The 24,257-nt window shown below is 40.1% G+C and overlaps 2 protein-coding genes across 5 annotated transcripts in view; one reads left to right on the plus strand and one right to left on the minus strand.

Annotated features, from left to right (window-relative positions):
- The window catches only part of LOC139759487 (GTPase-activating Rap/Ran-GAP domain-like protein 3), a 628,035-nt gene extending 609,624 nt beyond the window's left edge, over window positions 1–18,411 (plus strand). The window contains 7 exon segments of the mRNA XM_071681664.1: window positions 795–891; window positions 2,062–2,205; window positions 3,887–3,967; window positions 5,541–5,659; window positions 6,059–6,085; window positions 6,087–6,189; window positions 7,060–18,411. Of these exon segments, the coding sequence (XP_071537765.1) occupies window positions 795–891; window positions 2,062–2,205; window positions 3,887–3,967; window positions 5,541–5,659; window positions 6,059–6,085; window positions 6,087–6,189; window positions 7,060–7,583 (1,095 nt within the window). The 3' untranslated portion in view covers window positions 7,584–18,411.
- Window positions 1–24,257, minus strand: part of LOC139759488 (uncharacterized) — a 71,682-nt gene that overhangs the window by 1,266 nt on the left and 46,159 nt on the right. For 3 of the 4 annotated variants that reach the window (XR_011715070.1, XR_011715071.1, XR_011715072.1), the window contains exon 4: window positions 24,148–24,228. The gene's annotated coding sequence lies outside the window, so the exon portion shown is untranslated. Of the gene's footprint in view, window positions 1–2,220; window positions 3,950–24,147; window positions 24,229–24,257 lie in introns of those variants that run through there. The other variant, XR_011715073.1, reaches the window with a different exon arrangement.

Consider the following 24,257-nt stretch of genomic DNA (forward strand, 5'->3'; position numbering starts at 1 on the left):
GGAGCGATGTGGTATACAGGGGTTGACGTGCTGTCAGTGGAGTGAATCAAGGCATGTGAGGCGTCTGGGGTGGACCATGGAAAGCTGTGTAGGTATGTATACACGTGTGTGGACATGTGTATGTACATGTGTATGGGGGGGGGGGGTTGGGCCATTTCTTTCGTCTGTTTCCTTGCGCTACCTCGCAGACGCGGGAGACAGCGACAAAGTATAAAAAAAAAAAAAAAAAAAAAAAAAAGAATCTGGTACACTGATTTGCTTAGTGTCCAACAAAATATTAGGATGTTTTGACAGGATGAAGGTCTAAGCATGAAATAGTATGGTGTTTTTATGATCAAAGATATTAAATTGTAAATTCTCAAACTGTTTTGGATGAGATGAAGACTTGGAGTAAACACCAGTTGATTTTGCTCACTGACTTGCTTAGTACCTTATGAAGCCTGTGAGCCTTACCATTGAGGAAGTCTCTCAGGACTTCTTAAAAGTTTTTCTTTGGAATCAAATTGATTTTTAAGGTTAGGATTTACGTCTATATAAGATTTTTTACAAGTCTCATTAACCAGCTCAAATAGTCGTTTATGATCCTCACTGTCTTTAAGTAAATTTTTATTCTATTTTATTCAACACTTTGTATCGTTCATTCACAACCTTCCATTCATCAATGCAGGTCTCAATAACCAAGTCGATTCTTTATCCAAACTTTTTTCTTTCTTGACCAACTAATACAACACCTCGTGAGCACTGTCTCGCTTCATTGCTGTTGGTTAACACTCTCTCTCCTGACGGTCGTGCAGGAGGTGTCCGTGTCGGAAACGCCCACCATCATCACTTTGGTAGACTCTCCCCTCGTGTCCTCGGCCGGTGGCTCCAGCGACAACAAGATCTGCATCGGTACGTCGAGCTCTCTCTCTCTCTCTCTCTCTCTCTATTAGCCAACTGATGCAGTACGAATTTTGTTTTGTTTTCTAAGCTGTACTCTTATGCACTTTTAACCTAAAGGTTCTCTAACATATTGGGGAAATTTTTACTGATTAAGTAGCTTAGATTGACCAGATTGTAAAGTGATTTTCAGAATACCTGACGGGACTTTTCCCCACGATCAGAAATATTACTACTGTCAAAAATATGCTAACTTCCTCCCACCTAACTTCCTCCTACTAGACTAACAAATATCCTAGAGTAATGATTTTGGCTTTTAAAATCTTAATGGAAATACTACATTCGTCCAAACTCAAACTCGCCACATTCACCTTTCCAGACGACCGAGAGTAATCTAAATTGACTCCTAAGAGTTCACAGACGAATAAAGCATAAGTTACCGTAAACAGACCTTACTCGACGTAAAATGACCGGGACAGCACAGCTGGAAATGACCAGAGGTCAGTGTCCAGGCTGAAGAAACGGTCAGCTTCTGTTCAAAATTCAGTTATATGTCTGTATTCGTGCCCTCTCCCCTGACTTACACACTCGTGTCCCGAAAACGCATTTCTCTCTTTCCTTCCCTCCTGAAAGAACATTAGAAAGTCTTTGAAAGAAGATTAAAAAGCCTTTAATATCTTCATATCACCTTTATTTTGACAGTATCTAGAGTAAACGGGAAAACGAACGTCTTTTGATATAATACGACTAAAATAGAAGATACTGCAGCTTTTATTTTCTTGCAAGCAGTATGTTCAGGTAGAAAACCGAACGCCGTTTGACTAAGTGAAACCGATTCACAAAACGTCATTATTTTTCTTATACTATTCCCATCTTTCATTTACAGGAATGATCACCTTCAGACAAAACTGAACTACATCGGAAGTTCTCTTACCTATTTACAGCAACATTAAAGAATGCCATTCTTATAACTAGTGTAGATAATAGTTACCAACGTATAGATTTTTGTCAATATGTATAGCTAGATAGATATAGATTTTAATGGAATCTTCATAACCCTGAATGCCGTGACTGAAAATACATGTCCTAAGGAGCAAAAGGATTGAATTTCATGTGACCTGACCTGACATCAAAATCGTAATGTTAGGTACCTATGGCCTCGTAATCTTGTGTTCTCGTCAGGTTATAAACACCACTGGGACCTGGTGAGCGAGAGGACAGGCGAGGTCACCAAGCTGCACAACGTCGAGACTTCCAAGGTCAACCTTGTGGCCGCCCTCGATATCTACGAGGACGACGAGGCCGAGCTCCTACTCTGTTACAACAGTGAGTTGTCCTCGATAACAACGGGTCGTCGATTGTAAGGGATGTTTTGTGTGTACCTGTCGACCTCGATGTAGAATGTATATCCTCCATACAGTGTTTGTTCTCGATTTTGCTGTTGTTCTCGATTGTTGTAGTAGGTTTCGATGTTGTCGCTGTTCTTTGTGTTGTAGTTTTTCACGTCCTATTGAGTGTCCTTGATGTATTTGTTGTTCTTGATGTAGTGGTTCTTATTGCAGTGGATGTTATTGATGTAGTGGTTCTTATTGTAGTTCGTGTTCTTGATGTAGTGGTTCTAATTATTGCAGTGGCTGTATTTGATGTGGTGGTTGTTCTCAAGTGTAGTGGTGCGTATTGCACTGGTTGTCCTTAATGTATCAGGCGGCATCAGACCTGTTCACTGTATCTGTAGTCCCGACTGTAATACTTCACTGTAATTATTGTCTTCAGCACAGTAGCCGAGTATAATCCAACCAGTGTTGCAACTAATGTAGTTCTGGATATGGTACCACAGAATATATTTGATTGCTCTAACAAGTTACTTATATCTTTAGTCTATGTGAATGAACGAAAAATGCATCGTATGGAAGCGCATAGTCTTCCCTAATGGATAAGCAGGTGTATAGGATTTTATTCGCTTGGTATTCGATAGTAAATAGCCTCAGTCTAGACTTAAAGGTTTGAATGTACTCAGTTTTATCCAACTTTTGTCATGATATTATGAAATCTTCTGTTATCAGATTTCAATGACAGTGAACTAGAACTGCAACGTAGAGTAAGTACCCATATATCTCTGAGCATTTAGTATATATCACATAAATGTCACTGATAACGATTTTCTCTCGCTCCTACCTCCCACCCCGTTCACACTTACGCCCATGATTTCACACAACATACTTCAAGTCATTTTCCCTCCCCTCTGCATTCTAATATTCGCTCTCTGCTCTAGCTGAATCTGTCCCCCTCTCTTAATTCGGACCTGTGAACATCTCGAAATGGGGAAGCAGTAACGAGATTAATATACATCGTTGAAATCCAATTTCTCCTTAAATATTCTTTTTATATTTCAACCGTGAAGCAGTGGAACTCCTTCCTTCATTTTTATTTTCTTTTTTTACGGTCGGGATTACAAACATCGAAGTTACTATATTTGATAGCATCCTTACGCTCGTTTTTTTTTTTTTTTTTTTTTTCATCATAGATGGACTTAGTTATGGCATTCATCTGCCTTGCTATATCCGTCACTATAACATTAAAAAAGAACATATTAACTTCAATTCATCGCCGTATTGTAACAGGAAATAATTAGAAATTATGAATTGTTGCTAAAAGGAGAAAATAGAGAAAGCCTTAATTCAGTTTTTTATATTTCTCAATCGTTTATGATTTTCTGGAAAATACTTATCTCCCTAATGAACTATTGCTCAAAAAAATGACGTGATTATATTCCTCAATTGCCTATTTTCTGATATCTTTATGACCTGACAGCCCTCCTTATCAATCTACATGTTTCTAATCTTTCAGTTTTCGTGTGATTCCTCCCTACAGAAATTTGATCCCCCTGAGAAATGTTTTGGTTTACCTTTCTCCCGTTGTATTTTGATCCTCATTTCCAAGCCCTGTCTTGACTCTCGACTCCTCGCGTAATTATGGTCTGTCCACTAACTTCTTGCCTTCCCCGCAGATACCTGTCACTTCCAGAAACTGACCGAGGAGTGTTCGAACGAGTTCGACTTTCAGTGGAACTCTGTGCCCGAAGCAATTGGTGAGTTGCAAACGGTGAATGACCGTCACATACAGATATAAGAAATGAGTCAATGATAGTAATAATCATAAATTTGTAATTGTGATGATTATGATGAGGGTGATGTGTAATTGGAATGCTAGGAAGTTCAATACAAATAATGTGAAAGGAAATCTTTAAATGGTAAAGGTTCTGAAACTCCCACACTTAAAGCTATTGTAATCACCTTTCCATCATCTAGAAGATTAAGGGGTTGAAGTTGAGTTAGGTACACAGCACATTCAGACAGCACAGACAGTAGAAGTATGAAAAGAAAAGAGGCTTTATTATATCTGTGTAACAGTAATATCGCTGCACGTAGCCAAATGACGCTTTACATTACCATTTTATCGCTATATATAGCTAAATATTGCTATACATTTCGAAATTATTACCATTTGTAGCCCAATGTCATCATAGATTACCATAGTTTTGTCAAATATAGACCGATCTCCAGTCCAATCAATCCACGGCTCAAATAAGTATAACCCATCATCGATTCTGGAACCATTATCAGTGATCTAGTGTGACGTCAAAAAATTATCAAATTAGATGTGTTGAACGTATCCATTTTTCATTTTGACATGGAAGAAAGTTAAGACAAAAAATTAACATTCACAGTACCTCAATGCAAACTATTATATACTTATTGGTTTGAGAATTTGTCCATTGGAGTGACATATTTCAACCACTTGTGGTCGTATTTTACTGGCGCCGAATGCAAAGACATTCACTGTAATAATGCGACACATCCTGATATAAATTATGGAACCGGCGGTGAATGCAAGGAGTCCAGTATTCGAGATGAATTATGATGCATTATTATTGATATTCTTCGTAATGATTCCTAGTCTCGCGTGCATTTGATGCTAATTATACAAAACGGTGGATTATGCTAATGAGTGGCATTGCTCATACTGTAATGTACCAGCACTGATGTTTTCATAAGTTACCTCAACACAATTATGGCATTCAGTTTTTAAAAAGATTATTTATAATCCATTACAAACTTAACATACCTATTCCACTATCACAAGCAGTCTTGTTAGGACCCAGTGGTCTGTTGCCGTATGAATTCAGATGCATTACAATTAAGCACAAAATTCTCCGAATGATTAGATAAAAGCGAGAATGAATAGCTGTTAGGGTAACGAGTGTAGCAATATCAGAATTGTTAAGATTGGTTGTATATTGGCGAAGTTCTAGTATTTTACATTTTTCCCACCACACTCTGAAATACAGTTGGCGAAAATGTCTGTTCTCGGCGTAGCAGATTTACAAATGTTCCACTCGTTCATATTTTGGATGAGATTTGATATGTGATGGAACTCGAGCAGAAAATACCTGTTTCATTAGCACTGGCGTTTTTGGTGGCTGTATCACCGGACTGACTGGATTAATTACATCCGTAGCCAAATGTCGCTATAGAATACGTTAGCTACAGACATATGTAATACAAAAATCACCAAATATTACCCATATCACTATATGTAGCCAAATATCGCTTTATATCATTATATCGCCTGGTAACTTTTTTTCCTCTCTCTCTCGGCAGTGTGTGCCTTCCCATACATCCTTGCCTTCACTCAGGACAGCATTGAGATTCGTCTCATCATCAACGGGAACTTAGTACAGACTATGGTCATGCCCCGCCTGGCCTTCATCACGTCCAAGGTAAGTTTCTAAAACCCCTTAAACACAACCATACGACCCTTGAGTAGGACGGTACGACCAATTGGGTATGATGGATCTTGTCTTAGGTTTCAGCTGTCACGGGTCAGATCAAAGGCCAAGACAGGTAATCAAAAGGTCATACTGTCATGACCGAGCGTTCAGAAAAAAAGAAAAAAATCCTTTTCTCAACCATCACTACTTTTTGTAATCCTGTGTCCAAGGGGATGAAAAAATTCTAATATTCCTCATTCATTTCCCCGAACAAATTTGATATCTTTTTCTCATCCACCAACAGATTTTTTGTAATCCTGTCTGTACTTTTTTGCTCCACAATTTTCCTCGTTTTTTCTCTTATTTACATTTATTTTCTCCTATTTCTCATTTACCGTCTCTCCTCAGAGTGACATCTTCTTCGCCACGACCGCGCCCTGAGTTCTTCACCCTTAAGAGAGAGAGGGTGAGAGTAGACAGGCTAGAAAGAGACCCGAGCCTCTCTCCTCCTCCTTCACCACACGGCAAGGAGCACACAGGTGAGAGGCCACAGTTCAAAGTCAGATTTGCTTTGAGAAGTCAAAGGATCGAGAGATCATAGGTTTGAGAAGTTTAAAAACGACTTGAGAAGTCACAATTTTGAGAGAGGTCATAGTTTTGAGGGATCATAGGGTTTGTGAGATGACAGGTTTAACAAGTCACAGGTTTGAGAGGTCACAGGCTTAGGTCACAAGTGAGTTCACAGGTGAGGCAGTTAAAGTAGTTTTCAAGTAGAGAGGTTCACATGTGTGCAAAGTCCTAGTTGAGGGAATGTCAGGAATGAGAGAGTTCGTTGGTAGAGTTGCCCAGTTTTGGGATTTACAACTGAGTGGTTAAACAGGAGTGAGAGTTAGCAGATGATAGTTTATTGGTGAAAGAGTTCATAAGTGAGGAAGTTAATATATCAGGAAACTCCCACGGGAAGGACTGTTAGATTAGTAGATTTTACGGGCGAGCTGAAAAAATGTTGCTCTTCAGCAGCCTTCCAATGTATGCTCATATATCCATTATTACTCATCTCAACATGACAGAGTTAAATTATCATTTCAATCTATGTTCCTTAGGGCATTACGTATTTGCAGTCCGAGAGTTTACTGATGATGAGTTTGAGAAGATATATTCTATTGGGTCTAAGTTAAAGTACCCTAGATCTTTCATTGATAAATCCCTTAAGTTAGCAAAGAAATCATTTTATAGAGTCGAGCCCAAACCTCCCATTGACACCAAGAATCTTTTAGTTCTCCCTTTTGATAATAATTTCACTTTGCTTCCCATGTTGCTTAAATCCTTTAATGTAAATGTTGCCTTTAGCAACAATAATACTATAAAGAATACCACACCTGTAACCCATTTCTTTTTCTACTCGTCAGTGTTGGACAGAGATGCTGTGAAGCCCTTCCGAGTTTACCGTATCCCTTTCCGGTGCCTGACGGGTGCCAGCACTTGCGAACGTCGCTGTCCTACGCCCTCCACGCCCCTGCACCCGCCCGTGCTGGGCGACGGTGAGGACTGCGTGGGTGGGGTGGCTGGAGGCAGTGACAGCAGCAGTGGACGAGCCAACATGCACCTCCGGGTGTCAGATCAGCGATACGGCAGTCGTTCCTGCACGGCCTCCCCAACCCACCACCCACCTTCACCGGGGCCATTCCCTGGGTGCACTCCCCCTCCAGCGTCGTCGCCTCCTATAGGAATCCCTTCGGGGTCTCCCTCCCATCACCCGGTCTACCAGAAGCCCAGGGATCGAACCAACTCCCTCACAGTAGACTCCGCTAGCAGCCTTCTCCACCACCACGGACGGGGGCCGCACCTCTTCCACCACCATCACCACCACCACCACCAGCCTCACCAACACAACCATCACCACCACCACCACCACCACCCGCCAGTCAAGTGAAAGATCCGTAAGCTACGCCACCGTCACTGTCAGTGATCAACCCTCGCTGTGTCTTCAGGACACTCGCCATCTGGCTTGGGACCATTGCCACTGAAAATGTCTTGAAGACCACAAATATGTCCCTTTCAAGCCCACCCCACCCACATCCCCATCCCATCACCATTGCTGTCTACTCTTTTGTTCATAAATTCAATATAACTTGCTATTCCTGTACGATGTACTGTCCATTCCTGGCTTTCTATCCTTACTTTCTTAACTTACTATTTTTATTTGGCAAAGAACTCCATGAGACCCAGTATCTTTTGTCTCTTACACTTCTATCTTTGCTTTTCTGTCGGCAATATACGATCCTTTCTGAGCTTAATACTATCCCGCTCCGAGCTGGCTATCCCTCTTTAACCCCACATAACTCTCCGCATCTCACAAGCCCTATTCAGGCTAGAAACAAGCCCGTATTACCCCATACGACATATCGCAAGCTACTCCAAAACAGAAGTATAATCTACCCAGTGAATTCAACCTACCAAACCCATAGCAGCCTATTGCTACCATTCTTATAAAACTATCATTGTCATCATTTTGTACCATTGCTGTATTAGTCTCATCACTATTTTCATCCTCACTTGGACCTTTACTGTCATACTCATTTTTGACTGTCATCTTCAATATCTCCATTCAGCATCATCACAATCACCTCCTGCCCATTATTCTTCACTACGCCTCGGTATACCACTCTTTTACATTGTCTCATTACCTGTAAGTAAGGCCCATCACATCACATATTTTGGACAGTTCTTGAACGTAACGACATATTTTTCATTACTGTCATATTAAAGAAGAGTTTGCGTAGCTTTACAAAGTGCATGACTTTTTAGGGAATTTGATGGTATGTACACATGATAACCAACATACTTATAGGCCTACACCCCTATATATATACACACAAATGCACTAACAAATGCTTCAAAACTCAGGCCCACACATGTCCGGGCACGCTGACACACAAACACACCAGCACAAACAGTTCCTATCGCTAGTCACTTGATAACATAACACACTGCTCTGTATATTGAAGACATTTCCTAGTGTCCTCCCTTTTTAAACGTACACTTCATCTCTGAAGTAATACAGCATCCTTTGCCTTCAGGAGTGTGCCTATGCATCGTCCCAGCAGTATTAAATGTACTTTAAAATGTGTACACTGATGTACATCTTTGTAATGTTGTTACCCATGTAATTACTCCTATTACTGTTGTAGCTTTGTACTTACTTTCCCCTCCTCCTCTTCCCCTACATCTCCATCATCTGGACCGGTTCTTCTGTAACTTAAAAGTCCATATTAGCAACTTTCATGGATTGTGGAGCTGTAATCGTATGTGTAACTGTATGTAACTATGGATTCTTGTGGTATCTAATTTTATCAGTTATAATGTTCCGTATCATTTTTAATTTTCGGTTACGTGTCTCTCCCTACTTCTGTACACTTTCCTTCTCTCTAAATATTTTCAGACAAATTATCTCTTCCTATGGCTGTGCTTTCTTACCACCTGACACCAACATCTTTTTTGCATGTCTACGACATCCTACCTACAGTGTCCTCCTACCTACATGGTATACCACCAATCACAAGTTGCCTCACAAAGCCCAAGGTACCCCAGCACCTACCAAGACACCACACCACCTGCAAGATACCTCACCCCTTACAACATATCCCACCACCTACAAGATAACCCAAAAAATTTCTGACGTGCGCCTACATGACTTTCCACCATCTATGTGGTTCTCCATTAATCACACGGTGCCTCACCAAACATAGGGTACCCGTTTTTACCATCTACGTGATGCTCTGATACCATTTAGGTTCCCCAAAACTAGCCCTATCACCTGTATTTGTAGTACTGGTTGATGAGTGCAACAAGTAGCGTGAATTTTCGACCAGACTTGAGACTTTCATAGACACTCAAACAACCTTCACTTAAAGAATTATACTGCCCGCAACCTCATTTTGTCCAATAGAACCTCCATCTATACGTAGGTAATGTAGTAACACGTCCCTTCATATTCAAAGGTTAACCTTCCATCTCCATGTGCACACGTTTCTATATTAAGTATACCCAAAGCATCTACACTTCCTTAAGCTTTTCTTACTCCAGAAGTAAAGCATCTTTATCACCCACGCAAACTAGTTAGAGATTAACCCATGATTTCTCAGACATAACGACTCATCACAGATGGAAGATCATGCTATTTCTATGGCTCGGAAACCTTTCCGGAAACCCTCTTGCAGACTGTAAACCAACGTCATCCATCTTTATCCCATACACACTAACCTGACCCCGAAGTACGAAACAGTACTAAACAAAGAAATCAGGCGACAGTATTATTTACCCAAAAGAAGTCGGAAGACACTGGCAGTCAACTCTGTTCCTGATGATCAATATCTCTTACAACCATCACCAGTAGATAACCTAAGGATCACGTATCTTACCACTGGAGGCCAGTATCCCCATCCCGCCCAAACACACACACACACACCACTCACAAATTTCAGCTACCCGCATCATCCATTGAAAGCTGGAAAAGCTACTAAACTCGTTTTAAGGAAACCCTTGCGTGCGACGACGAGTTCTTGTGCATGACGGTACAAGCCTTGAGCACGACGGTTTGGCCCATGATCCTTGATGATGATGGCGTAGCCTTTGACCTGACTTTTAATGGTCATGGTCAAGGGCCAAGCCGTCGTGGTCAAGGATTTTGGGTTCTTTAGAGATTAACATCAGTCTGCTAACACAACAGTATTTGGTAAGAAGTTCATGAACATCTCAAAGAAATTCTTGTTATTCAAGAGGCAAAGCAAAGAAACTGCTATTTCAGTCAAAATCAAATTGGTTTGAAAAAAAAAAAAAAAAAAAAAAAAGATAGACCTTCCAAATACTACGTAGGGAACTTTTTGCGATTGTCGCAAACATGTTTTACAATGTATAACGGACATCTCTTATCTCCATCAACATGTCCAAGTGATAAAAAAAAAATAATTTCTCACGAACACAGTTGAGATAACCTTGTAAAATAAAACTTCAATGATAACACTCGATTAACCCCCTTAGAATTTATCTTGCTGGTCTTCTAGAAATCTGTCCCAAGGTCCTGTTTTTTTTTTTTTATATTATAATACCTCAATACTCATCACTGGTAACATCTTTGATATTTATCCAACTGATTTTTAGAATTGCTCCCAACCCCCTACCCCCCAAAAAAAGAAAAAACGACAAAATACAAATAAATTCCCTCAATCATTCCTTAGGTATATCTATCACACAGATTTTCTATGTGCTACCCTCAGTGTTACTTTCTCATAAATGCTTCGATAACCTTCCTTGCTATCTCTCTAGAAAGCTGTCTTTACACTAGGGTGGCTCTCTTCTAGAAAACTATCCTCCCAGAGTATAATATCAATTCCATGATCAACATTTATTGGTCATGAACAAATGAGGAAGAAGATAAAGGACAGGGTTTATATATACGCCGAGTGTTTTTGAGAACTTGTAAAATAACTATATTAATTAATGAGCTGATGCAGTAAGTATTTTGCATCTATCTCGCATGAAGTATGAGTTCTGATTCTTCTGAGCATGCAAGATACCCTACCTGAAGGGCTGAGAGACATAAGAACAAGTACCGAAGAAAGCCATTTCTCAAAGCTTCCAGCACTTAATTTGCATATCATTTGATACATATCCTAATAGATTTGATGTGTGTAGTGCTGCTGTTTCGGCTACCACAAGAAGTGAATATAGACAAAGAGCAGGGCATTGTCTAAGTTCCTTTCCAAGAAGTGTGCTTAAATTGACATAGGAGGTGTGTAAACCCATAATGTGTGTGTTTGGACATGTACAGTGAACGTTTCAACCTTCCATTAGAAAAGGTTTTGAAAATACTTAAGGCTTTATAGAACTCTTTGTGTTTAAGGTGCAACATAGACGCTGAAACTTTCGACGATACGTGTTGTATGGCTAAATATCACAGATGCTAATCAAACCTCCATTTGAAAGATACTTAAGCCCACAAAACAATTTCTTGAATTTTACTATACGATATGCTTAAAACAACTAAAATACGTTATTGAACTCGTGAACGTCTGACAAAACAAATGATTAAGAACCCATAAAGAGGAGTGTGAACCTTCAAGAATGGTGTTGTCCCAACCCCTTTATGACTGCAGTATTCTAATCAAAGTCTCTCTTGAATTACAGCACCTTTTTTAAATGTAAGTAATCTATAAGTAGCTTTCTTGAATAGATTAAAATTATTTTATATGTCTGGGAAAGTTTGGCATGATTTTGTCGTATCTCTGCTTTTAAACAAAATCTGGTAGAAGACCATATGACGCTGCATTTACCATATTACCACTCACTCTATCATAGGCATACAAACTGCAGATTTAAGTACAAGGAATAGGAATTTGAGGTTCGATGTACGTGTAGCTGTCTACCAGGTACCCTTAACCCCCCCCCCCTCATATATACACAGGGAATACAACCCTTACCATACAGTGCAGCGAGCCTCAAATTCCTTCCTTCCTCAAAGAACGTTCCATACGACTCTCCTAAATTTTCCCCTCCTCCTCGAACTGTATTCCTGGTGTTGGAATATTTCTCATTTTCTTTGACGCACCTCTTGCAGTGGATCCTCTATTTTGGAAGTGTCTTATGGAAGTGTGGGAAATCGCCACTCATGATACAGATTGTAAAAACTTTAAGGAATTTGTGAAAGAAACTATAAAGATGTAATGTGGGAATGAAAATTAGGCTAATGGACCCAAATAGAAAACCGGACAGAAATTTAAAGAAATATCCAACTGATTTCCTTTATATGTCCATTTGCTTGATTTCCCTTTGCTTGATCCGTTTCCCAGCATTCTTTTATTTGCTTAGACTCTCGAAGGACTTTGTCCATATTTTCTTATCTAGAGATCCACGCTGCAATTTCTAGGTTGTCTAACGGAAGTTCGACCATGTCCAGTGGGAACATGAGGAGAATTATTAGAAGCTTCAAAGTCTCCGAGTGGAGTTCTGAGGAACTTTTGAAAGGAGACAAATGAAGTTCAAATTACTCATCAAATCTGAAAACATGTCGAACTAAGCCACTTGCTTATTTGGTTGTGATGCTACATCCGACCACAAACACAATTACCCTTAAATCTTTGCTTATGAGCAAGTATCTATGTGATTTTAGGAAGAATGACACCAAAATCATAAACAGCAACATCAGTGCAGTAAGGAGTCGAGTGTTCGTACCTTGATTATTTCTATCGATACTTTTTTTCTAGATGCTAACGCCGAATCAACAAGTTTGATGTATCTTGCATCACTTATAAGATGACGTACAAACAAGTAGTGGTAAAAAAGTCAATTTTTAATGTAGTTTCTGTGCTAATGCCAATAAAGAAAATGGACATGGACACCCAAAGAAAATGTACACAAGCTTCTGGGTAATGATTATGTTTTCATCTTCTCGGATCTCTGCAGTTGGCAGTTGATTTCTTTCACATGTAATGACTAATTGTGCTCTTAATACCTCAAATTACCAAGCAGTCTAAACTTTGAGCGACTATGTGTGACGTTTATCTCATAGATTTAGAGTTCCCAGAATGTGTTCTAACACAACCTCGCTTTATATCTTTCACTCACATTTTGTCTTGCTCTTATTCTCTATAAAATTCAATCCTCTCTTTCCGGCCTATCATCACCTACTCTGACAGAGCACCTTCAAGCAAACACCTACCAACTTTCCTAATAACTCTCTAACTGGACTTTCTCATCATCAGTTATCTACTTTAGAATATCCTTTCCTTGACCCCTTTCCCAAAATTTCCCATCTTATAATCCCTTTCTGGCCATAACCAAAATGGTATATACAATAAGGCTCTAGGATTAGACAATGACCCTTTTTATCTATAAGTGCAGACCCTGCCTTATACCTTGCTGAGAGGCATTACTTCTGGGAGAGTAGATTTCGAGTATGACCCGAGAGACTGACTTGAAGTAACTTTTGTATATGACAAACCTTTCTTCAGCTGACTAGTTATACTTTCAGCCGTTTTACCCTACAAATTACTAAGAACAGTCTGGTAATATGCAAATGACATGTGGTGATAAAAAGAGTTGATTATTGTCCCACCGAGACTGTTCCCTCTTTGCAACCAGTCATATACCTTCCCCACAACGTTGAGGCCCTGCCTTATGATCTCTCTATTATGGTTTTCTGTCCTTCATATGATCGTCTTAGGTTTTACTTCCGTCTCGAGGAAAAAAAAAGCAAACCAGACTCAAGTAGGATGAGGAGGAGGTTATATCCTTACCTGAAAATTTTAGATGATTAGTCGTCCCTTAGTTTATGGGAGAACCTAACTCCTCTGGAGCATTTCACAGGCGATCTCCTCTGGCCCCATCATATCCCGCCTCCCCCCACCCCTAATCTCCTCCAACAAACCGCGGTTTGTTGCCGAGCTCGCAGATCGATGCTGGCTCCCGGCTCCGTAATGGGTGTACGTTTCGTTGCCCTTCTCATGGTTCGTTGCCATGTCATAGTGCGCAGCTGGATCTATGCCAGCTTCTTGGTTCGTAGTTGGATTAGATTCTCAAGCAGCTTCTGGTTCTTTGGTGGATTAAGTGCCCTGCCAGCTTTAGGTTCGGTGTTGGATTTGGTTCCAGTCTCTGATTCGGTATTGGATTAGGTCCCCTAAAAGCTTCTGGTTCTGTGCTGAATTAGGTTCCCAAGCAGCTTCAGGTACGGTGCTGGATTAGGTTCCCTAACAGCCTCTGGTTCGGTGTTGGATTAGGTTCCCAAGCAGCTTCAGGTTCGGTGATGATTCCGAATAGGTACCTAACAACCTCTGGTTCGGTGCTGGATTAGGTTCCTGAGCAGTTTCTGGTTCGGTAATGGAATAAGTTTCCTACCAGCATCTGGATCGGTGTTGGATGAGGCTCTTCATTCCCCTCTGGTTCGTTTCTGGATTATGGTAGGCTGCGAGCTTGGGTTCTTCGCCGGTTTACACAAATCATTGGCCGGTTCTCAATACGCATCCGGCTTTCGGTTCGCCGCCGACCTATGGTTCACAGTCTGGCTGGCTTGGGGTTCGCTGCTGGTTCGCGTCCCATTGCCGGCCAGTTGATACTGGCCTGTACATGATTGCCGGCTCAGTAAAATACTATTCCACTCAACTAAACACACAAGAAGAATGTGATACTCATTTTTTCTGAAGTTTATATTTGGGAAAGTAGCATTCATTAACCGTAGTTTCGACGAAATTCAGACATGTAGAAATCGTAGATATCCAGCCACAAACTACCCAACCCTGACCCTCCTTGCCCAACCCCGCTTCCTGGTAATGTATCTACAACCAAATGAAGTAATTGTGAAATGACAATCTAAATGTTGACAAACTATCGTAGGAATTAGTAATCTGTCGGGGATAGTGTCAGTAAGAGGGCTCAGAAAGATGGGCTTTCTTTCAAAACGTTTGCGTGATGTGAGCAATATTTATTAGAGATTTGTCCTGTTAGAATTTTCATGAACTAAACAACTTTTAAGAACCTTCTCTTGTGTTATGCAGTTATTGCACACTGAATCGGAACATGTGACGTCTCCGTATAGGAGTTGTGTTGTCAGCAATTTTTTTTTTTTTTTGTAAAGTGATATCCTGTGTTTAGAACTCGTAACACACAAAGGTTTTATTACGTTGTAAGCTCAGAACACTTGAACGTTTTGAAATGAAGTAAAACAGTTTTACTGTCCATCATATAGATCGAACATGTCTGGCAGGAGGGAAAATTTACTTAAATCAGAAGTTCAAAGGGCCACCATAGTGGTGAGTCCAGACGACAAATCGGTGTCACGGAATATAAAGATCAGCATCAGTTGGAGATGAAGGACTATAACGAAGAATGTTACAGTAAGATATCTGCTGCTATTTTTCAGGTTCAGTAATTAATTCGGATTTCATACACGGGTACAATATTGCTTATTAGTATTAATGATCAGATAATGCTAGTATTAATCATATCAACTCTTTCAAAACTTCGGAAGCTTTGTGTCCCATGTAATAATCATACCAATGATATATTATCTACTCTGTCTTTAAACGAATTTTCAGAATAGTGATAAGATTTGATAAGCTGTCAAAACTGGTTCAAAGTAAATTGTATCATCTACTTTTCCTTGTGGATATATGTCACTTGATTCGAATATACACTTGTATCATACACTGAATTTCTCTAGGATTATATTTGTTTCATACAGAAACGATGTATCAAAAAGGGAAATATCCTGTTCCACTGCTTCTTAATGAATGAAATGCTCGAGATGAATATATGTATATTGCTGGTCAGAACTGCGTCAAGTACCGATTGGAACAATAACCCGAAGCCATGGTAGAACTAGGTCAGAAGATCTGAATGAATATTGCTTCGAAGCAGTGTTAGATATTTCCATTGAGTGGTGACAAAAGCTGGATGTTGGTCCAAATACCGGATGAACATTGAATCGTTGCTACGCCTGAACACAATATCAAATCACGAATGTGGTCTTGGTACAACTACCAAGAATAATAATAAAAGAATGAAACGGTAAACAAACGCTGCTTCGAAGCATCCCCAACCCAAGACAGGCCTCAGAGAGAGAGCACCTCGGACAGATATTTCGAGAAAACGTCTATGTAACGGCCCTTCTCACCCGTTGGACGACCAAGCAAAATAAAATGCGCCTTAGATGTATAAATGTGGTGCCAGTCTCTACCAGTTTCTGCCTAGTCGAGTCCAAGATAGTTCTGAAACACTGATAAACTAATTTTTTTGCATTGGACACTCAAATTGACTGAGTTCATCTTGATTATCTCATCCAATAGATTCATAAATTGTCCTCAAACGCATGTAAAGAACGCAATGTCTAAAGAAAAGAACCGGCAATTGCCCGAGTGTTTTCAATCTACCTTTTATCAAAGACTAGCTTAGACCAATTGAGTGTTCAAGCAACGAACGGGAAACACTTCTGCCTTCGATCTGGACTACTTTTACCGAGACTCTCCTTGGTTCCAATATCTTTTAGGTGTTGTAAGTGAATGTACCAAATTAGGGATTGGCTAGCCAGAAATCACTGGAGTATCCTTACAAATTCCTTCAGGTTACATGGTCGAAAAGCTTGGATAAGTTTGAGAAAATAAATAGAGAATATATATTTTTTCTAACACCTTGAAATTAGATCAGATAATGAAATTCAATATTTTCCATATATATATTGCAAACGTGGATCATTTGATTAATCTGAAGGATTTGTTCCTCGTTATTCAACAACCATGTAACCTGCAGTCATATCTGTATGTCGTGACAGGGGACTTCATGCCCAAAAGCATTATGCATTAAAACTCAAGAGTCGTCTGTCACACCATATAGTACTGTTTACCCACTGTATAGTCTGTGTAGCTACTGTTTCTTAGCAGAATATTTTTGTGTACTTTTGTGCGTAAATCTCTCTGTAAACTTAACTCATGGCCAGTCTTGATAGTTCGGAGGTGTTCGGCTATCCATTGTCCCTGTCTTATCTCTGTTCGGTTATTTGATGGTGTCTTATCCGGTGTGTGTGGCTGTATGATGCCTGGTCATCTGATGGCCAGTTACCTAGTAGGTATATGTATGATATCCGATTGTTTGATATTCCATCATGTCCATGGGGAAGCCAGATAACAGAAGACCTAATGGTCTAAAAGAGATTATCTGTTGGACAGTAATAATGTCCTAAATTCTCAGCCTCTGCTGATGGAGATGAGATAGTAAAGCAAAGGGCTAGTATTTAGGTGTCAGGTCATCCTGTATCATGTCATTCAATTCAGGTCCTTTGCCATCAGGTCACCCAATGATCAAACATACGATCTCATCTCTCTTTGGCAAAGACACATCCAACTTTCACTCAGGCCGGATCTGTTCAAACGTGATCCACATACCTCTGGTTAGATATGAAAACATATGTAAGATTACCGCAAGTGTATTATACTCTGGATTGTCTTGTTGGTATTTATAGTAGGAGTACTGATGTGTGCATGATTATCAGGAAACAGTTGTAAATATGGGCGAAGACTGTCCCAAATGTTGTCTGTTAGATGAAGACTGGTGAGACTCCAATATAACAGTGAGATTGGATGATGTATAATCATTGTCTGTCAGATAACAGAAATGATTAATTATGAAGTTAGGGCTGGCTGTTATATTAAGTTCTATAATATATTATATCCAAAAGACTATTACTTTCCAGGACTTTCTGAATTTCTGTGACAATTTGATAATGTCTCGGCTTCTTTATAGCCTGTTAAGCAAATAATATCTTTGCTACTTTACTGAGCGAAGTGTCATCATAGTGAAAAATATTCCCATTGCTCCATAATTCAGAGATAAATCTCCAGACCTCTGTGTTATCAGGAGAATGTATCGCTGCTCAGAGATTCAGAAAGGCTGCTTTACTATCCGAAATGTGTGATATTTGTTTAAGCAATCCGAAATAGTGTATTAACAAATTGGGATCATCAGAACTTTATTGTTAATCGTGAAAGATATTATCGATCTGTTGCACAAGTGGACTTATTGTTTGGTGCAATAATCTAAGCTATCCAAAGTGCTAATATGATTATTATATGACTATAAGAAACTCTGTATGATTACTTTGAATCTGTTGTACGAGTTGATGTTATGATTGCAGACTGTTAGATAAACTGTTCAATTACTTTGAACCTGTTCCATATAGAAGTTCAGCTTATGATTGCCTTATAATTAATCAACATCTGTGTGATTATGGTGAGTGAATGCTGAATTTCTAAACTCCTGTTGGTATGGACAAAATTAAAGATATGTTGACATCAAGGCCAAACTCTTGCAAACTTCGAACTTTCAAGGTTGGCCTCACTGTCATAAATGCCTATGTGCTTGAATCTGTAGCGTTCACTGTAGACGTTTTTGTATCCAAGAACCAAACCCAAAAAGAAAAAAAAAAAAAGGATATGAAAATTTTCCGAGAGAAACAAGGAAACAGATGCAGAAGACAAATGGTGTTTATAAGTAGCTTAGTAAAATATTATGATGATTGATATATTTTGAGACATGTTCTTTGCACGTTTATTGTTTTTTTATTATGGCGACGGGTGAATGTTGACACTATATTTGTAATGAGATTTATATATACACATATATATATAAATGATATACATACAGAAATATATCTACTTGTGAATCGTGATATAAGCGAATGACGGAGATGCACCAGGTGCAATCCGAATTTGCCCGTTGGTTATTTTAATAAATAAAAACAAACAAAAGATTATTTATATATATATAAATCTATTTTAAGACATTGTTATAGATTTATTTCTACATTTTACGGACTATGCTATAGATCTTGACACATAAGGCCGCCTCATAACGTTAATACGCTTACTCGCTGATCTTTTGACGAATCCAAGGGTTATCCTCGGTATCTTTAAGGTTATTCTTCTTCCTCCTTATCCCCACCCACCTTCCGACTGCTTCCCCCTCCCTCTTTATCCCCCCTTTCCAGGGCGGCAAAAGTGGGGTTGCAGATCATAAAGTAAAAAATGTAATATCGACCACAAATTTAGATATTGATTTTTTTTCAGTGCGGTTCCTGTAGCGACATATCTTCAGGACGAGTACTGCGTACTGAGAATGTGGTGTCGGGAACTGTCATAAGCTAATGGTAAATTATAAACTAATTCAATTACTCCCTGGAATCACCATTGGCCCTGTGATATACCCGGATCGTCACTCTCTATAATTCATCATTGATTATTGTATAATTCTATACCTTGTATGATAATGAAACCATAGTATATAATTCTGTGGATATAGAAAATAAAAAATATTACAGATATTTATCCTGACTGTAACTCAGACTGTAAAAAGAATTTGATATTTTACTGCTATCTCGGTACTAAAGAAATCTGATCGGACAAACTGTTTCATTTACCCCCTTCGATGCTGACAATATGTGTTGTTATCCCTCTGGGAGGGAGGTTCGATCCTCTATGGCACTCAGGTGCTTTTCTGAAAGATATTCTTTTCCTTTTTGTCTGTTTACCTGTTTTACTTTCTCCCTGTCTTTGTCCGCCCATATCTTTTCCTCCGTCTGTCCTTTTTGTTTGTTTTTTCCGTCAATCTACGTCTTTGTTATCTCTGCTTATATGTCTCTGTCTTGCTTGCTTAGTCTACTTGTATGTACATAGTCCTGTTAGCCTATAACAAGACCTGCCAGTCTATAGTCTAACTAGACATCCATTCTAGACAGATGAAGTTAGGGGAGAATAGTTAGAAAAGTTCTCTCCCCATCCTCCACTCCTTTAAGCAACACCAGCTCTACCCCACCCCAGCCAAGGAAAAATAGTATTGAAGAAAATGAAATTGTTGAAGCAAGGATGGAATTTTTACAGGAATAAGTACATACTGTACAATTTTACTAACATCATACTGCCCTGCAATGAACTATGATACAGTATACCATTCCCGGGCGACGGTTTCAAGCTTGGGATATGGAAGGTTATATTTTGTATTTGGGCTACAAGAAAAAAAATACTACAAGCCTACGTCTGCATTTATTATACTTTTCATTTAGTAAAAGCCCAAAAAATGAAAAATATTCGTCGTTTATTAGTACTTGCATTAAGTATTAGCGCATTAGTCTTTGCATTCATTACACATTGCTTGTAACTGAGACAGCCAAACAAGTGAAATTCAAATTACGGTGTGGTACATTACCGAATGTCCTGAAAAATCTAAGTATACTAATTAAATCTGAAGGTACTTTCTAACCTCACCCCTCGTATATGACGGGAAAAAACTATTGCAAGTTTGATGGACAATATCTATTGTTGCGGAGGCTATGCTAATTTTCCGTAATTTCAAAGAAGCTTTACAATTTTTTCTCCATTAGCCTCACCGACTTGTGGCTAATTAGGCAGTAATGCAGGAAACATTTCTTATTTCTTTTCTTGTATATATATACTGGTCACATTTCCCAGTTTCCAATCATCTGAGAGAGCACAGTCACTCATCACGACAATCGTGGTGGTCCATGTCAGTCACTCATAAGAGTTCTTGTGGGGGTCAGTGTGTGAGTGGGCCCTGTGCAGTCCCCACCCCCTTCTAGACGGCGAGTCTGTATAACGCGACGTGACAACACACACACACGCCCGTACACATACACGGCCTAACTGTATCGATGCTATCAATAAAGTAAGAAAGGATTATATTTGTCAATGATGTGTTCTCGGGAGTCATAATCAGTCAATTATTCAGTGTTGTATGATATGAAGGTTAGAGCCACCTGCTTCTAACCACCCACTCACACATATAGCCTAGTAGCCCACCCTTCCACACAATATTTTACATCACATACACACACAATCTACCCTATTTTCAGCCCATACGTCCTCACCACAACATCAACACCAAGAACATTTATGCCTGAAACAATGTCTAGTGTTCATATTGCTGCCCATAATTATGTAATAATATTTTTAATCACTGGCAGCATTTAATATTACAAATATACGGATAGTTTCTTGTAGTTATTACGCGAATAGTTCCTTACTTGCTTCGTGTTTTTGCTTCAGTAAACTGTTGCCTTAGGTTCGAAGCCGTTTCATTACGATTTTGGCCAACCTGCACTGCTTCACTGCCCATTGTTTCGAAGCTTGGTCTACTTAGAATGTTTGATTACCTATTTCAGATTTGGTTTTCACAGGATATTTGGAGGGACGTGCGACGCAGATATGCCAAACAACGTTAATGGTAGATACTGTGTTCGTTTAGCTCGTTATGGTTTACAGCATCATTCATGTGGACACGGAAGAAAATTTTCGAAACGATTCGAATGCATCCCGTCCTTTGCTACCATCGTCAAAGATCACTTGCTTAATGAAAACTTTGACATCGAAGGGGCTCTAACCGTCAGATCTTACCATACAACTGATTATGACAACCGATAACACATGGTTGACAAAAATCCTTTCTTACTTTGTTATTACATCGTCACAGTTCTGCTGTGTGTGTGTATGGATGTGTGTGTGTTGTCACGTCGTTATACAGACTCGCCGTCCAGAAAGGGGTGGGAACTGCACAGGGCCCACACACATACAAGGACCCCCACTAACTTTTATGAGCAACTGTACCTCCTGTCAGTGAAAGAGAACATCTCTTACAGAAACCAGTCTCCCGATTCTCACACAGAAAATGAAATCACTAAAAACACGATGTTCTTAAACCTTAAATTCATAAAACGATGCACAAAAAATATGAAACAACTGACTTAGAGTGACCCTAGTACATACCTCAAGTCCACCAGTATGGAGAAGGTCAGACGCTTGCGAAATTCGGCTTCAACGTCTCTAATTCCCTTTGGGAATAGCTACCCCTCACACCTAATCTCACCGCCTCCTAAATACCCGTGCATCAGCGTAGCAAACAGAAGAGAGCCTGGCTCTAGCGGGGGCCGGGTGGGATAAAGCCCAACCTCCTAGGCCCAGTGCTTAGGTCCCTCACCACCGGTGGGCCGTCCTAGAGCATGAGGCCTCACCTCCTGAGTTGTAGGGAGGTTTAATCTCAAACAACGTAGCAAACCAGTCAGGCAGTTGGCTCACTGCTAGACAAGTGTACCATTCCGGTACCTGAAGTCTCGGTGATGCGACCCCAGACTCAAGCCGCCCTTGGGGCGTCTTCGTCAGTAGATTTCCTAACGGGATCCCTAATGCTTTATCTTCCTGACAGGTTTCGTTGTGGTGCCTCATTTCCTACGTTCACCTTCGGCAGGACTTTCGTAGGACATCGCCTCCGCCCGGCTCGAGCAGCTGCCGTAACAACGAAGACCTACGTCCACGCCTACGGCACTCCTGCATCCCTAGCGCCTCTCCAGGAGCCTCCTGCAACCCAGGCACTATTCGGCAGTCGCCACATACTCCAGAAGCCGCGATACGGGCCACACCCACCTCCTCCGACAAGGGTTCCACATTGATTCCGCAGACTCGCACTTCTTAAACGTATTCCTCTTCATCTAAGCCTACCATAACCAGCATCACAAGATCCCTGCCAAGCCTGCCTCGTATTTCTCAACCCTGCTACAACTGACCTCTCCTTTCCTCCTATAATCCTGCACCTCCAGTATCCCATTGTCCTCTGTCATCTAACCTTGTATAACCTATCCAATAAAGCATTGTTGTTGTTTAGCGTCTGTCCGCGTCTGCTCATAGATACATCACTTCAATAAATACTAACCAGAACACCCGCTAAAGTGAGATAAGTGATCTCGTAAGCAAAAAGTCAAAAGAAATGCGATACAAGTACCTCAGTTGGCAATGATAGATCCAGATTACATGTGTGTTCTAAAATATACTTATCATACAAGAGTAAAGGTTTACCAAAGTGGGTGGAAATCTGTTACTCGTTTTTCTGCTGGTTTATTTACGGACCGCTGATGAACCATACTATATACTCTACCGGGATCGTTCGCTGCGTTTTACTTCACGAAACCTCTTACAAGTGACATTCGTAAATTTCCATAGCTTTAGTTAATTAGCATGAAGCTTCCTTATCTATCTTTCGTAATATATCTTTCTCGTAATACAATATCTTTTATCTTAATTCTTAACACTATTTCGATATTCTACAAACATTCTATTAAGGGACGTGAGCATGTTTGTTGCTATGCGGGACACCAAGCTCAAACATTTATATCAAATTCATCCCGAAAGAGTTAGGTTTGAGGCGTAATTACATGAATAATTCCTACAGCGATTCCATTATCCAGCGAACTGGCCAGTCCCAATAAACCCTAAACCAACGTCACGATGGCCAGGGAAATTAACCTGTTGTCGACAGCGGGATCATAAGGGATACGTGTCTGTCACTGACACTGGTAGGGTGGGTGCTGTACCGGCGAGTCACTAGGGAGTGTGGGACAAACGGAACGACCGGTATGTGATATGTAATACGTAGTACAACAGTTACAGGGCATAAAACACACAGAACATAGGGCACAGAGCACACGGAATATAGGGCATAGAACAATATAGGGCACAGAACACAAAATATAGAGCACAAGGCATAGAACACAAAATATAGGGCACAGAACACATAGAATATAGGGCACAGAACACATAGAATATAGGGCACGGGGCATAGAACCGATACAAATCAACCCATGTCATGCAAATATCACAAAATACTCAATTGGGGTTGTAGGTCAAACAGAACAATCAGCAAGGGTTGCAGAACAAACAATAGTGAACAAGGGTTGTAGAACAAAACCAATAGTCGACAAGGGTTGTAGAACAAACAAAACAGCAGGTACAAAGAGTAGAGCAAACAGGTCGACTTAGAACGTACAGAAGAGAAAAAGAACAGTCGGCAGGCGAAGTATACCACATCCACATCAAACGGCACAGAACACATACAACACAGATCAATCAGCAGAATACACACACACACACATACAACAGTGTATGGTACATTACCGGAACGTTTGGTCATCATCTCATGGTACAGGGTACAGTAGTATCTCCTCTGCTCCACTCACGACACCGGGAGTCGCTCGCCTGCGGGAATGAACACGATGAAGAAAATA

The sequence above is a fragment of the Panulirus ornatus genome, chromosome 33, assembly GCF_036320965.1.
Source record: "Panulirus ornatus isolate Po-2019 chromosome 33, ASM3632096v1, whole genome shotgun sequence".
NCBI classification, from domain to species: domain Eukaryota; kingdom Metazoa; phylum Arthropoda; class Malacostraca; order Decapoda; family Palinuridae; genus Panulirus; species Panulirus ornatus.